Source organism: Cnephaeus nilssonii, assembly GCF_951640355.1.
Source record: "Cnephaeus nilssonii genome assembly, chromosome: 13".
NCBI classification, from domain to species: Eukaryota; Metazoa; Chordata; class Mammalia; order Chiroptera; family Vespertilionidae; genus Cnephaeus; species Cnephaeus nilssonii.
Window position 1 is genome coordinate 4,129,110 of NC_137084.1, and position 15,815 is coordinate 4,144,924.

Here is a 15,815-nt window from a genome sequence, read left to right on the forward strand (position 1 = left end):
AAAGATTTCAGCACCTGCAAAGCAGCACTGTAAGAAATGTTAAAGGAAGTCCTTCAAACAGAAGAAAAAAAGTGGACAAAAAAATGGAAATATGGACACACACAAAATGAAGAGCACAGTTAATGCTAACTACATGGGTAACTATATGACTTTTTCTTATTATTTAAATACCTTTAAAAGATAACCGACCACTAAAATAAAAATAAAAACAATGTTAAAGTAAAATATGTGACAATAGCACAAAAGCTAGGAATGGAGGAATGAAATTATCTATACTAATAAAAGGGTAATATGCTAATTAGACCAGGACACCTTCCGGACAGAGCCATGGTGGCAGGGCAGAGGTGGTTAGGGGCGATCAGGCTAGGAGGGGAGGGCAGTTGGGGGTGATCAGGCCAGTGGGGGGGGGGGGGCAGTTGGGGGCTATCAGGCCAGCAAGGGGGGCAGTTGGGGGACGAGCAGGCCGGCAGGGTGGGGGCAGTTGGGGATGAGAAGGCCGGCAGGGGGGGCAGTTGGGGGCGAGCAGGCCAGCAGGCAGAGTGGTTAGGAGTGATCAGGCAGGCAGGTGAGCCATTAGGAGCCAGTGGTCCCAGATTGCGAGGGATGTCTGACTGCCGGTTTAGGCCCACAAGGATTGGGCCTAAGCCGGCAGTCAGACATCCTCCGAGGGGGTCCCAGATTGGAGAGGGTGCAGGCCGGGCTGAGTGATACCCCCTACCCCACCCCCCACCCCCATGCACGAATTTCGTGCACCGGGCCACTAGTAATTCAATAAAGCTGTTAAAAGAATTAAAAGGTTGGATAAAATAATATCTAAAGCTCCTTCTACAAAAAAGTTACTGTTATATTTCAATGTTATAACTCTTCATTCTCCTAGATTATCTTTCTTTACAAAATGTGATAATCTCCTCATTGTGCTACACATTTTTTTGTATGTGTACTATACATTGTTAAAAAAAGAGGGTTTTCCAATATACCTTTCTCCTGAAACCTCACTCAAAAAGAGAAATAAGGAAATATATAAGGAAAAGGAATAGAAAGTGTAAAAGCAGCAATCAAGAGTTGTGCATCAACTCTTCAGCCCCCAAAATAATGAATGACTTAGCATTTAGGAAAAGGCTACAACTAAACAACCTAGAACCTTAAGTCCCAGAAAGACTCAAAAATGAGAGAAATGAACAGCTGTGAAGGGGTGCTTTAGGAAGGAATGGGTTAAAGTTTGTTTAAAAAAAACAGTGATACTTCAAAAGCCCCTCTTCCACTTTTATACATGACTTGCCCTTCCTGACCCTTACAAATAAATTTGGGGATAGGTTCTACAACTGTAGCTTACTATTATTTTTTAATCCTCACCCGAGGATATTTTTCCTTTGATTTTTAGAGAGAGTGGAGGACAGAGGGAAAGAGAGAAACATCAATGTGAGAGAACCACATCAATTGGTTGCCTCCTGCACACGCACGGACCAAGGCCTGGGCCGGGAAGGAGCCTGCAACCGAGTTATGGGTGCCCTTGGCTGGAATCGAACCCAGGGCCCTTGGGTCTGCAGGCCAAAGCTCTATCCACTAAGCCAAACCGGCTAGGGCTGTAGCTTACTATTTTTTGTTAGAAGCCTTATATTACTATTTGGCCTTTTAAAACTATATTCATGTGTTATTTTTAAACCATAAACATATCATTCCAATAAAAAATATTTTTAATTGGATTATCAAAATACACATTAAAGTTCTAATTTTGTTGTTTTATTAATATGTAAGCCTTTTTCTTCCTTACCTTCTTCCCATCTGGCTTTTCCACAGTGAAAACTTCATTCCAGATCTGAATCCCATTAGTTTCTGGGTCAGAGCCCCCTCTCCATGAAAATCCTGTTAATGGTTCTTCTGAATCACCTAACCAATTTGAATGGCCACCTTCTTTCTACAGGAGAAATAAGACATTTCCATTAAACCTAACATTTTGAGTATTTTTAAACATCAAGAATAACACGTGAACTTATTTTGCTCTTTTGAACATAAATTCTCATCTTCTAATTTGAAATGAAATAATTCTACCTTACCTGGAAATATAAGTAGCGGAGCAGAAAGTCCAGAAAGAAAGACTTGCCCTTTCGAAAGGCACCAGCCACTGACACCACCACCACATCAAGGTCTCGAATGTGGTCCTGCAAGAGGATGCTGGCCAAGGCCTTCTCTTCTAACTCAAAGGAATGTTGGTCTTTCTGAACCAAAACAACTTGCACTGGACCAGGCTTTCCACTCTCCATGGCATCACCTATGTTGTTACAGAGAAAAACATTAGTTTCAACGTATTTTTTAAATATGTATTTTTGGACAAGGAAAAAGCAAGAACTTAAGGTACAAAAGCACTAAACCATTTAAAAAAATGACAAATTAGACTTCATTAAAATCAAGAATTTTTGTTCATTAAAAAATACCATTAAGAGTAAAAATGCAAACCATAGGACAGGAGAAAATATCACAATACCTATATCCAAAGAACTCATATCCAGAATCAATATAGAAATCCGTAAGAGGGAGAGAGAAACATCCATGATCAGCTGCCTCCTACTGGTAATCAAGCTCGAAACCTGGGCATGTGCCAGTGAGCTCGGGGTGCATGGGACGATGCTCAACTACCTGAGCCACACCAGCCCTGGTGTCTTTTTACCCTTTAAGCTACGGAACTGCTGCTCACTGTTCATACTTTATCAGACAACAACGGGTTCTTGGCACTTTTTAGTTTTTTACAAACTATTAGAAAACAATATATATTAAATGCCATGCTATTGTTGTAATAAATGTATACTAATACTTTTCTTTACCATTATTGGTGATAAGGAAACATTTCTGTGAATAATCTCTTCGGGTTCTTCTTATTACCACAACAGCAGGTGAATCCAGGACTTAAAAACCTCAGTGTTTCATATAAAAGAACCAATGAGCCCTAACCGGTTTGGCTCAGTGGATAGAGCATCGGCCTGTGGACTGAAGGGTCCTAGGTTGTATTCGGGTCAAGGGCATGTACCTTGGTTGTGGGCACATCCCCAGTAGGGGGTGTGCAGGAGGCAGCTGATCAATGTTTCTCTCATCGATGTTTCTAACTCTCTATCCTTCTCCCTTCTTCTCTGTAAAAAAATCAATAAAATATATATTTTTTTTTAAAAGAACCAATGAGAACAATTTATTCAGAGCTTATGGATAAACCCCTCAAAGCAGTAGCAAAGTCTCTGAGATAGCTGGATGCTCACCCAATATTTGTTTTCCCCTCCTGCTAAGTAATCAATTTTTAGCTGGGCATATTAACTGCCCAAAAGAAACACATTTCCAAACCAACCTTGCAGCTAGGGTGTCACGTGACTAAATTCTGACTGGAAATGATATAGCAACTTCCAGGTCATGCATTTCCCCCTTCCTGCTGGCTAGATGGAGAAGTGAGAGTGAGTCATCCTGGACCAGGCACAGGAGGGCAACACCCTAGGAATATTGGAGCAACAAGAGAGGTAGGACCAGGGGGCGGAACCATATCTGCAAGACAAAGACCCCAGAAGGTTAAAAAAAAAAGAGAGAGAGACAGAGAGGTAGGACCTAGGACTTCATGTAATAGAACTGCCATGCAGGCTCACTTTTATGTGAAAGAAAAGTTAAAATGGACCTTGCTTACATCACTTATCTGGAGGCTCAATCAGATATAGCCAAACCTAGAAACCAACACAACAGTTACCCAGGACTTCACAATTAAGTTCATGATACTTTCAATTTCATCTACTTCGCTATTAAAGTTTACTGAGCAATGTGAATGTTCTGGTATTTAGCAGACACACAATAAGCAATCGTAAAAAAGAATGAATATGTACTGTAGTACAGTTGAGAGCTGCAACCCTAAGGATGCAGGTGGTACTGTTAGAGCAAGGGGCATGGAAGATAAGGATACATGGGCTGCAGGCAGGATAGAATCCAATGACAAAAATGTATGCAGTTATGCACAGTGAGTTGCTTTTCAAGAGAAGCTGGAGACCACTGAGAAGTTTAAAAAAAAACAAGTGATAAAGCCTTCACTCATGTCTTCCTCTCTGCCGCTAACACAGTGAAAAGGAAGAGAAGCAGGCTATGTTTAGTGGGATGATCCTGCACTTCTCTTCAAACAGTATAGTGGGCATACTGGATTTTTAAAAGATCTTGTTCTTTTGGCTTGAATTGTACCCAGAATGCAATGTAAACAAATAGAGCTGCTCACTTTTCACACCATCTTTCCCTCTGCCTTTCTAGGACAGTGGGACTACATTACTGATCTGCCAAGTAAAAACTTTACTTCTCCTCACCTCTTTCCAGATGTCATGTATATGTCCTTTGCTGACTTATCCTCACAACTCAGACTCCCCAATCCCTTGGACCCCTTAATCCAAATTTTAGGGCCTATTCCCTAACGCTTAGGCTAAGCCATCTTCCAACATTTCTTGCCTATGACGTTGATCATCCAAGTCACCATCCCCAAGTGGTTTTTGTTTTTTTAGGGTTTGTTTTGGTTGTTTGTTTGTTTTTTGTTTTTTTTTTTGGGGGGGGGTGCCTTTTAATTGCTTTTATTACTAAAAAAAAAAAAAAAAAAAGCTTCGGTTTTTTATTTAGTTTTCTGACTCTGCTTGTGCCTTCAATACTTTCACCATGATTTTCTGCTCCTCAATAAGGAAAGCACTCTTGATCCTGTCCTGGACACATTTACACACGTGGATGCACCACAGGCCCCGCTGACAAGCTTTTTCATTTTAGACAACCTCATTAGAACTTGAGGTCTCACGGCATGAAATCCTCTAAGTCGGCCTGGGCACGCACCACATGGAGATTTTGGTGCTTTCCCAACCTTCTTGGTATAAAGGTAAACAATTCTATTACCAGGGTTTGGGACAGCCTAGTTTTGTTAGAGGCTGTATTGTAGGACAGCCTCCAACGGTATGTCAAACGCTGGACCACGGATAATGCCTGGCGTCACCGTCCCTGGAAGAGAGGCCCCAGGTGTTTCTTTGATGATGTCACCAGTCCCTTAGGGCTGAACTCCTTCATTACAGCACATGAACATGTCATGACAGCAACTACATAAAGGCTATCAAAAACATTTTATGGACAACTCAAAATAAACCCCACCCCTCCACTGCCTTAGTTCCTCTAATTTCTTATTCTCCTCGTTCTCCCAGGCAAATTCTTGTTGGTCTTTCTACTGGGAGAACGTTAGGACTCAGGTCCTATCCCAATTCCTAAATCTCCAGTTCAACCTACTCAACCATTCGTTCTCACTGCCCAAAATGCTTCTCCCCCCTTCCCTCCACACACACCCCTGTTCATCCTTCAGCACTCACCTTCACCCTCCCTTGTCCTGATCCTGCCCCGCCTATCCTCTCAGAGGACACATCACCTACATGGGATGAGAAAACAGGCTCTGCAATCAAGACAAGGCAGGGCTTAAATCCTTACTTTCTCCCCTCTAGAATGTAAGCTCCATGAGGGTAAGAATGTTTGTCTCTTGTTCAGTGCTATAATTCCCCAATATCCTGGAACAGTGTCCACACAAAGTAGACATCCAATAAATATTTGTGGAATAAACAAACTCCACCACTTAGTCACAATGTGACTATGGATAAATTTATAACCTCTTATAGCTCCATATATTTATAAATCTAATACCCATCTCAAAGCCCAGTGATTGACACATTTTAGGGGCTTAATAAAGAAGACCCATTTTCCCATTTCCACTAAAACCTTGTACATCGTTATTCTACTCATTACAATTATTATATTGTGATTCTAATTTACAGCCCAGACTGGGAACCCCTGCGGAGTAGAGAAACTAGGAGGCATTCAGCCTCAGTACCTAACATAGGAAGAATATAGTTTCCTAGTGTTGTGAACACTAAACCCAATAGTACACCTCAGTAAACATCAGTTTCTTCCCTTCCCCGTCCAGTCTTTCATTTTCAAACTCCTTGAAGGTATGTCTTCATCTACATATGGAACCATTCTCCTTAGCACCTTTCTATCTGATTTTCCTCTCAATCTCTCCAGTTTATGACCTCACTTGCCAAATTTGACAGCCCTTTCTTGATTCTCATTCGATCCTCTCTCTCTGTGACAAAACACAACTGCCTCCCACTTCTAAAACTTAAAGCCTACGGACTCGGTGACAGTGTACATTCCTAGTTCTCTTCCAACCTCTTTATCATCTCCTTTCACTTCTTTTTCTTTTCAGCCTCCTATGATATACACCAGGGCTCTGCTTCAATCTTTTTCGAAGTTCTCATTCACTCCCTCCTCTATGGTGGTGATACCACTTCATTAATTTCTACCCTGCATTCAGGTCCAAATGTACAACTGCCGAAGGGAGAGACTCACCTGGATATTCCACTATCACCTCTAAGGAGTAATATGTAGAAATAAATGGGCGTAAGAGTCAGGACACAAGATCCTGTTCCAGTTCTACCACACACAACCTGTGTGATTCTGGGCATGTCTAGTCTGTCTCAACAGAAAAATGAGTCAAGATTTAAGCTCTAGAAACTCTTCCAATACTAACATTTTCGAAATCTACATTTAGTATCTTCAAAATGAATCCCCAGTTAATCCACTTCTCTCAAATCTCCATGGTTCAGCCGAATCCGGTTTGGCTCAGTGGATAGAGCGTCGGTCTGCGGACTGAAGGGTCCCGGGTTCGATTCCGGTCAAGGGCATGTACCTTGGTTGTGGGCACATCCCCAGTAGGGGTTGTACAGGAGGCAGCTGATCAATGTTTCTCTATCATCGATGTTTCTAACTCTCTATCCCTCTCTCTTCCTCTCTGTGAAAAATCAATAAAATATATTTAAAAAAAAAAATCTCCATGGTTCAGACTCCACATCTTCCCTATCTTCCTGTATGCAATATACCATCAAATCCTCTCCTATCCTCCTTCCATGGTGTAAGCTGCTTTGGCAAAGGTTGTTATTCTAGTGAGGCAATATGTATAGGAGAAAGGCCTCCTCAACAATCAGGGAAGACCAGCCCTGACTGGTTTGGCTCAGTGGATAGAGTGTTGGCCTGCGGACTAAAGGGTCCCGGGTTCGATTCCGGTCAAGGGCATGTACCTTGGTTGCAGGCACATCCCCAGTAGGGGGTGTGCAGGAGGCAGCTGATCGATGTTTCTAACTCTCTATCCCTCTCCCTTCCTCTCTGTGAAAAATCAATAAAATATATTTAAAAAAAAAAAAAACAATCAGGAAAGACCAGAGTGTGGGGCCCAGTTGTGCACTGAATGTAACAGCCTGAATAAACCACTTGATTCTCTGTGTCTTGGTTTTCCCTACAAAATCAGGCAGAACCACTAGGGTGGAGCCAGCCTCAGTGCCCGTCCTTACTGTCCAATGAGTTCCAAAAAGCATATTAACTACAGTTGGAAACGTTTCACTGGGTAGAGTACATGACTCAGGGTAAAGTTATGACCCGAGTTTCCCACTCTCCCTTTGAAATCCATTCGCTAAAGTGAAAAGGCAACACACTCACCAACAGAAGCATACCGTTTTCATGCTTTGTTCTTGCGGGCAGTTTTTAAAGCTCCCAATTCACAGACCAGGCCAGAGAAAACATCATCATAAGAGAAAGTACTAAGCCCTCAGCCAACTCTATGTAGAACTGCTGGGTGTGGTTCCTTTGTGGTGATGGCGAATAAGTAGTTTTATGTGCTCTACTTTGTCTCAAGGTAGGAGTATGATGGTAGATACACATAAATTTTTAAGGCTGTTTCAGTGAAAACACTACTTAAACACAACTAAACAGAATTATCAGGGGAAATTTTACATCCTAATTAATTAAAGGATTTTGGAAGAAGCTTTTTCTCAGTTCATCTGTTGAAAAAACCTTGGTATTCTATTTTAGCACAGAACGCTGAACAAAATCATTTTCTTTGTCAATTAAGAATTTAGTAGTGCTTCATGATTTATGAAGATCAATTATGACTAAACAGTATTGAAGATTCAGAAATGCAGAGACCCAACTGAATCTAAAAATGATGCCAGGCTGTATGTACCACAGGGGGAGGCAGGGGATCTTTTTAATAGAGAATGAGTTAATAGTCATCTTATTAGACTTTTCCCTAAAAATGAGACCACCACTAAAATCATTCTCATTACCTGCAGGTTTTAATTATGTGTTCCAGTTTAGTAAGGCTTTCTTATTTGGCAGTATTTATTGGCCTGAGATTCCTTATCATTTCAAGGCATAAGAAGAGTTAAACATTTGCTTATTTGCCTACTATACCAGTAAAGCCTATTTCCTGATTTGTAACATTCCTTAGCTGTGAAATAGATCTAACGTGTTCTAACAATTAAAATGCCAACAAAAAACATTTTTTTTTAGAAACTTGCAATGAAGAGCATCAACTTCTAATACAAACCAATTCAAACATAAGCAACCACCTATAGGGAAATTTTATTATAAATTAGTATGAAAATTAGATTTGGATTTTTTTAACTGTTGCCTAACCACTCAATGAATTAAATCAGAATCTGTGGGTGGGTCCCAAGCATCCAGAGGTTTTAAAAACCCCAGGTTATTCTAATGCGCAGCAGTGCTGAGAACTGCAACGCTATGGCAACTAAAAGATTTTTCGTTTAAATAAAAACTTTCCCCCTTGATATATCTTAGAGAATATGCTTCTAACATGTCAAAGATAACTTGGGGAAATGTTTTAGAATTGAGACTAACTTTAAAATGTAGCTGTGTTATTTGAACAATTTCTCAAAATGAAAAATAAGGCCGTAAAACTTTAACAGGCACGCCTAGTCATTAAAGGTAAATCCTAAACCAGTTCTCAAACAAGTTCATACAACCTAGGGTTCTCTAAGGTACTTCCTAGGAACCTTAAAATATGTGACCCCCCAAAATAAATAACAATATGTGACCAAACTGTTAATAATGACCACTGGGGAACAGGAGAGGTAGAATAAACTTTATATTTCTTGCTTCTTACAATTCTCTATTTTATTTTAAATAATTGGCATGACTATATTCTTTATTCTATGATTTAGAAATCATAAAAATGAGAAAGTGCTGTACCAATTTTTTTAAAAGCCTATCCTAAAAACCTATTTAGTGAAAACTAAGAAAATTATGCTAGTACACCTCATCACATTTATCCTCTATTTATTATGACTTTTCTTAATTGCATGATTACTCCAATGAGATAAACCCTAGCTAGTAAAACAATGTGCTGTACTAGAGTAACGCTTCATTATGTAGAGAACTTTTCACCCAAGCGTTTCATTTGTAGGTGGTTAAAGAGAAACAACAGGGATTTCTAGACTACAGTACAAACTAGTTACTATGGGGGTTGGAAAAAAGTACTAATTTTAGAATTTCGGCACATTGCCATGTTCCGTACTTGCCGCAGATTAAAACTATGTGGGTTTTGCTTCTCCGAAAGCAAGTCAAAATGGGAAATCGCGTTCTTGGTCCGTTAGTTCTTTCCTCCCTTTCACAAAACATCCCACCCAACTCCGTCCTCAAACTTGAGGGCTGGGCTTTATTTACTAAACGACTCTCCAATGGCATTTTCTTCCCTGGCCTTTCGATTTCGCAAGTGAAACTTCTGGCCATTTCGACAGCAGGCACGTTAAACAACAAAGCCAGGTGAATGACAGGTGAAGTCGTACCCGTGACTTAGGGTTACTTCTATCTGGTTTTCATTTAATACTTTTTTTTTTTTCCTTTCTTGTCTTCAGGAAAGCAAAAGAACAACGTGCGGCACCAAACGTACTGAAAGAACTTCCTAGCAAACCATTTAGGCTACATTCTCTTATCTCCTTTATGGCCACGAAGTGTGGGTTCAAAACCAACTTTCTGAACACTTCTTGTTGTGCCTCAAGGTCGTCAGGATAAAAATAAGGCTTCGCCGTCCTCCGAGGTCTTCTTAGGAGCCGAACAGAAATAAAGCCGCTGCCTTCCCGCTCCCTCGGCCAGAGAGCGAGGCCGGAGCCCCCGGCCCCAGGCTCCCGGGCCCCGAGCGTGCGGAGCGCCCGGGCCGGAAAGGGGCGGCAGTCCTTGGGCGCCGGGCTCTGCCCAGAGCGGGCTGAAGCCTCCGGACACCGCCCCAGGGGTGCGGGGTGCGGGGTGGGGGGCGCCAGACCCGCAGCAACGGCCCAGAGGAGCACTAGCGGCCTCCCCCGGGCGCAGGGCCCGACCCCCGAAGGCGGCCGCTCCCAGCCTGGGGCCGAGGAAGACGCCGCCCGCGCCCGACCGACCGGGCCCAGCGAGCAGCCCCCCGGCTCCGAATTCAGGGACATGCGGTCCCAGCCCCGGGACAAGGAAGAAGGGCGGCGCGGACGGGCGGTCTCCTTCGAGTTCTAGCAGGAAGGGCAGCGGGGGTGGCCATAAAGTGGGCCCGGGTGGGGGGGAGGGAATTAGGCGCCTCACCTGCTCCTCCCGAGGCAGCCGCTACCGCTCGATGAGGAGACAACATGGAGCCTCCGCCTTTAGCAGAAGCAGCAGGGCTCGGAGAGGGAAGGGCTGGGGCGGGAACAAACTTGGCCTTGGCCTTGGCCTTGGAGGCGGGAAACGGGCGGGGCCTGGGCTCTGGAAGAAACTGGGGGGGAAGGAGGGGAGCGCGGAGCGGCGAGGGAGCGAGCACAGCGCGGGTGGGCGAGGCCCGACGGGAGGCTGCAGGCGCGGCGAGCCCTGGACCAGCTGGAGCGGGAAAGCGCACGCGGCCGAATCCCGCCACCGCCCGACCTGTGTGCGCCTGCGCGGGAGCGCGAAGCGCGCCGCCGTCTACCTGGGACTGCGCACTGGGGCCGGCGGTCCGTTGGGAATTGTAGTCCTATGCTCTCTGGGTCCCCGCCAGGGCTCCGGGTTCTGCGCACTCATCCCGGGCGGAGAGGAAGCAGGAGAGGGGGATGGGCTTCTCTGGGCTTTTTGACAACTGAACTACAACTCCCAGCAGGCCTTGCGGGGAGGTGAGGGCCGGCCGGGGCGGGAGCCCGCCAGCAAGTCCCGCCTGGAGCCTAGCCTGGAGACCAGGCCCGGGACCCAGCCCTTGGGATAACCGGCATGGAGCCCCCGTCGGCACTGCGTTTGAGGCGGTTTTAACACTGCTCGGGGCGGCACTCTGCCCTCAGGACCGAAAGAAGGCCTTGACCCTGGGTGACGTGAGCGACACCGGTTTTTCAACGATTTTGACTTCACAAGGGGAGGAGGCTGTGACTTCATTACCGCCATTATTAGCTTCACCCACATGCCCGTCCCCGGCCAAGCCCGATGGTGCACCATCACCACTCTGACAGCTAATGGAAGCAGTGAAACCCTCCCACCAGCTTTGTCCAGCCTAAGCCATGGCCATCTTTTGTTAACCTCAGGTTTACAGGAGCTTTTCTGAAGCTGCTTTGCAAGCACATTCTTAAACTGTATGGTAAATCAATACAAAACAAGATTCTCCGAAAATGCTTTTATTCACGCTTCACGTACGATTGAGGAAATGTCCGTTGCCACAACTGAATAAATAGTGTTGTTATTTTGGATTTATTGAGGTAGGGGCAGTTCTCTTGGGGTTAAGTAGCCGGTGAAGCTTATGGGAGGCTTACAGCATCCATCACACCACCACCTCTTGGCATCACCATGGCCTCATTCACTTAAAAAAATTATTCACTTTTTTTTCTTCTGCCTCTGAACTATTATTATAACCTATCTAGCTACTTCCAGGCCCTGCCAAGCCCTTAAGCTGTTAACAAATAGTGATTACATCAGAGGTGAAGAGGTAAAGATAATTCTACCTAATCTTACCTAAAAAGGTCCTCTTTGGATTTATTTTCCCCAGGCCCTTTTGATTCTCCCCAAACTCTCAAGATTATTTGACTATCTTCCTCCAGATTTTAGGTTTAAGAGTCTAGGTTAGATCTGGACCAGCTGGGGCCAGAAGGAACTAGACACGAACATCAGGGCAAGTGTTTACTGGGGTTTCATCCAGTGCAGAAGCAGGACCTGCAGGATGAGAGGCAAATCCAGGGCATTATCTGGCAGGCTCGGAGAGAGAGCTGGGTTAAAAGCCAATGATGTCACAATTGCATTACACAGTGTAAGAATTTAAAACTGCATTTTCTATTTCCTTTCCCCATCTGTCTCCATAAGACTTCTTACCATAAGACTTCTTACTATACGACTTCTTACCTGATGATGCACCATCTAACTAGTTTTCCTTTTCTTTTTGTTTATCTTTTCCCATTAGAATGTATGTTCTAAACAGACAATTTTTTTGTCTCTTTTGTTCACTGCTATATTCCCGTGCCAGGTAGATAATAAAAACTCAAAGATAGATAGATAGATTTAATTTCAGAGAGGAAGGGAGATGAGAATCATTGATTGGCTGCCTCCTGCACATCTAACACTGGGGATCAAGCCCACAACCTGGGCACATGCCACAACTGAGAATCAAACCATGACCTCCTAGTTCGTAGATTCAACCACTGAATTATACCAGCTGGGCAAAACTCAAATATTTATTGAATGGATGAATAAAGAAGGTATATATTACACCTAACACCCATTCACTCACTTTCTTGTTACTTTAATATAAAGTATCTACTTTTGCATTTGAACAAAATACCCTATTCTTTTATAAGGGCTACCAACAGAGATACACTGAAATCCATCCTTCAGGAAGTTACCAGCAAATACTAATGTAACATCTGTCTCAATATAACATTATCAAGGTCAGCGTTAGCAACATCAGCCTTCCCCATACCTTGTAGAAGCTTTGGACATTTGGAACAACACAGTACAAATTATAGGTACTGTTTAATGAGAAACATGTTTTGTTATTGTTGCTGTTTCCTTCTCAACTATTCAGGGTCATCAAAACAGTGGACATTCAAAATGCCAAATATTGGTGTTACTGATTACAGCCTGCCTTCCGCCATCTCATTCTGAATTGAGTCATGTGGTATAACCAGAGGCTGAGCTTCTCTTGTGGTTTCCCATAAGTAGGTGACAGGTAGACATGTTTGAATGGTTAAGGCCATTGGCTTTGACCTGGCTTTGAATTCTGACTCTGAGGCTCACTAGCTGGGCAAACTTGAGTTACTTAACTTCTTTGAACTCATTTCATCATTGTCAAACGATTTGCCTACTCAACTGACAGTATTGTGAGTTAAATGAGATGTGTTTGGCAATTGTGACTGATGCCTAGTTAGCACTCAAAAATTGGTAATCACCATTCTGGAGAAGCAAAACAAAGCCATAAATATTCAGGCTACTCAAGTATTTTTAGGAAGCACAAAAATTGCAAAATTGTTTTCTGCGGTGATATCCACCGTGACTCAGGTTCCAAGGCGCTTGTTATGTGCCCAGCACAGCGCTAGGCAGTAATGCTGCAGGGCACATAAGAAACAGTCCTGTCTTCCTGAGACTCACAGTCTTATGGGGTAAACGGCCAAGTAAATAGTCTCTCGCTGTGACTGCGCCAGAACACCGTTCAGCCTTCTGTCCTTCCACCTACTTGCAAAATCCATGTTTAAGCAACAGTGTGGGCACTTGGAGGGACAGACGGGACTACTTGCGTCCTTGGGTGTCATTTAAGTATGTGTTCCTTACTTCGTTGGTGTATAAAATGAGGTAACGACTTGGTGTCCTAGTTTATAAAAAGAAAATCGTCAACCCCAACTCACAGGTATCATAAAGCTGAATATCTGCCCTTCACATGGTAACACGGTAAAAGCTCAAGACCTGCCAGCTGCTTCCTTGTTGTTATTTCAACCAACAGCACAGCTGCCTAGCACTTCAGAAAGATAGAAGGAAAGAGCACTGGAATGTACTCTTTTTTTTTTTTAATATATTTTATTGATTTTTTACAGAGAGGAAGAGAGAGGGATAGAGAGTTAGAGACATCAATGAGAGAGAAACATCGATCAGCTGCCTCCTGCACACCCACTACTGGGGATGTGCCCACAACCAAGGTACATGCCCTTGACCGGAATCGAACCTGGGACCCTTGAGTCCGCAGGCCGATGCTCTATCCACTGAGCCAAACCGGTTTCGGCTGGAATGTACTCTTAAGGAAAGGAAGCAAGATACCTAACGGTGTACAGCACGCTCTCGTTTGTATGAAAAAGGGTGGATGAAGATACAGGTTTGCTTTATTCACCTTTGCACTTGCCACGGAAAGCTCCTAACAGTTACCTACATGTACGTAGAGGGAGAGACTGGTGGGTGGGGAGGGGTTAGTCTAGAAGAAACTTGATAGTGTATTGTATATACTTTTGAAAAATATGTGTTGGCCTGTATGTGTATATGAACATATATATGACATGTGAATATGTTTTTTAAATGTTTAATTAAAATACATACTTTTTTCTAAAAGACAAGAAACAAAATGGGGCAATGAGATGGCCTAGAAGCCGAGGTGGTAAGTGAGCTGGGAAATACCAGTCCTGTAAGGATAGGGCCAAGGGAGAAGAGGCCCAGCTCAGTGCCTCAGCATAAAAAATGACTCAGCAGAAGTTCTGAGGAACGACTCCACCTCAGGGAGCACTTTAACCCTTTGCACTCGCTTGCTTTTTTCTCGATTCCTTTATTCTAATGCTAACCGTGTCAAGTCACACTCGACATCTGAGTGCAAAAGGTTTTAAAAATCCCATGGGGGCTCTAACCGGTTTGGCTCAGTGGCTAGAGCATCGGCCTGTGGACTGAAAGGTCCCAGGTTCGATTCCGGTCAAGGGCATGTACCTTGGTTGTGGGCACATCCCCAGTAAGAGGTGTGCAGGAGGCAGCTGATTGATGTTTCTAACTCTCTATCCCTCTCCTTTCCTCTTTGTAAAATGTCAATAAAATATATCTTCTTACCTAATAAAAGAGAAACATGCAAATTAACCATCACTTGGCTACGCCCACAGCCAATCAGAGTGAGTATGCAAATTAACCCAACAAAGATGGAGGTTACTTTGCATATGCAGGCCCTGAGCAGAGTGAAGCCTGCTATGAGGGGAAGGGGGCGGAGGAGGGAGCTACAGGAGCGGTGCTCCAAACAGAAGCGAGTAGGTGCCGGCTGCTGGGCAGCCGGGGAGCAGGGACTTGCCGGCTCCCAGGCGGCTGGGAGTGAAGCCAGGGGAAGGAAGGCCTATTCTTGCACGAATATCGTGCAACGGGCCTCTAGTATTAAAATAAAAATAAAAATTCCATGGGGGCCTTTCCCTGCCTGAAAACTTCCACAGAATCCCCGTTAGTCTTCAGACAAAGCCTCAATGCTTTAGTTCTTTTTTCTTTTTTTTCCCCAATGCTTTAGTTCTGTATTACAGCTTCTCCACACTCTGACCCCAGTGTATCTTCCCCATTTTATCTCCCTCTTATCCCAGCACAAGCCCTTGGGTGAACCACACTCAAAACACCGTATACACAGACACACGACTGAGCCTCCAGCCACTTCAGGTGGCCTAGGCATCCTGTGAAGGGGAGAGGTTAGAGGGGATCAAATCTCAGTTTCTTCTGCCAGACAAGCCAGCACTGAAGTGCATCATGGGCTGGGCTGGGAGGAGGGTTCTGTGATTGGTCTGCCCAGAAGGAGGTCTTACTGTGTATTTGCTTCACACCATTCTTCCCCTGCCTTCAATGACCTCTTGACCACTCCAAACCCGTCTGACTTTGGGCTTCTTCATAAAACCTCCCAAACCACTATAACTCCATAGTGATTCCCTACCCTCTTAAATCCATACAATTCATTTGCCATCTAATTACAGCATGATAGTTTTGTGTTGTTTGGGGTTGCTATTTAATTTGTATTTTTTAACTTTATGTGAGTATGTCCTAAGCCCCAACTAGCT

The 15,815-nt window shown here is 43.9% G+C and overlaps 1 protein-coding gene and 1 pseudogene across 2 annotated transcripts in view; both read right to left on the reverse strand.

The window, feature by feature from the left end:
• Window positions 1-10,717, reverse strand: part of ATL3 (atlastin GTPase 3) — a 33,343-nt gene extending 22,626 nt beyond the window's left edge. The window contains exons 1-3 of the mRNA XM_079788086.1: window positions 10,426-10,717; window positions 2,055-2,269; window positions 1,772-1,915 (exon numbers count right to left, since the gene is read on the reverse strand). Coding sequence (XP_079644212.1) covers window positions 1,772-1,915; window positions 2,055-2,269; window positions 10,426-10,471 — 405 coding nt within the window. The 5' untranslated portion in view covers window positions 10,472-10,717. The remainder of the gene's footprint in view (window positions 1-1,771; window positions 1,916-2,054; window positions 2,270-10,425) is intronic.
• LOC307109245 (large ribosomal subunit protein eL34-like) lies at window positions 4,516-7,530 on the reverse strand (annotated as a pseudogene). Its single transcript has 2 exons — window positions 7,519-7,530; window positions 4,516-4,953 (listed from the first exon to the last, which is right to left on the reverse strand). The product of its transcript is annotated as a large ribosomal subunit protein eL34-like (transcript).
• Window positions 10,718-15,815: the final 5,098 nt, after the last annotated feature.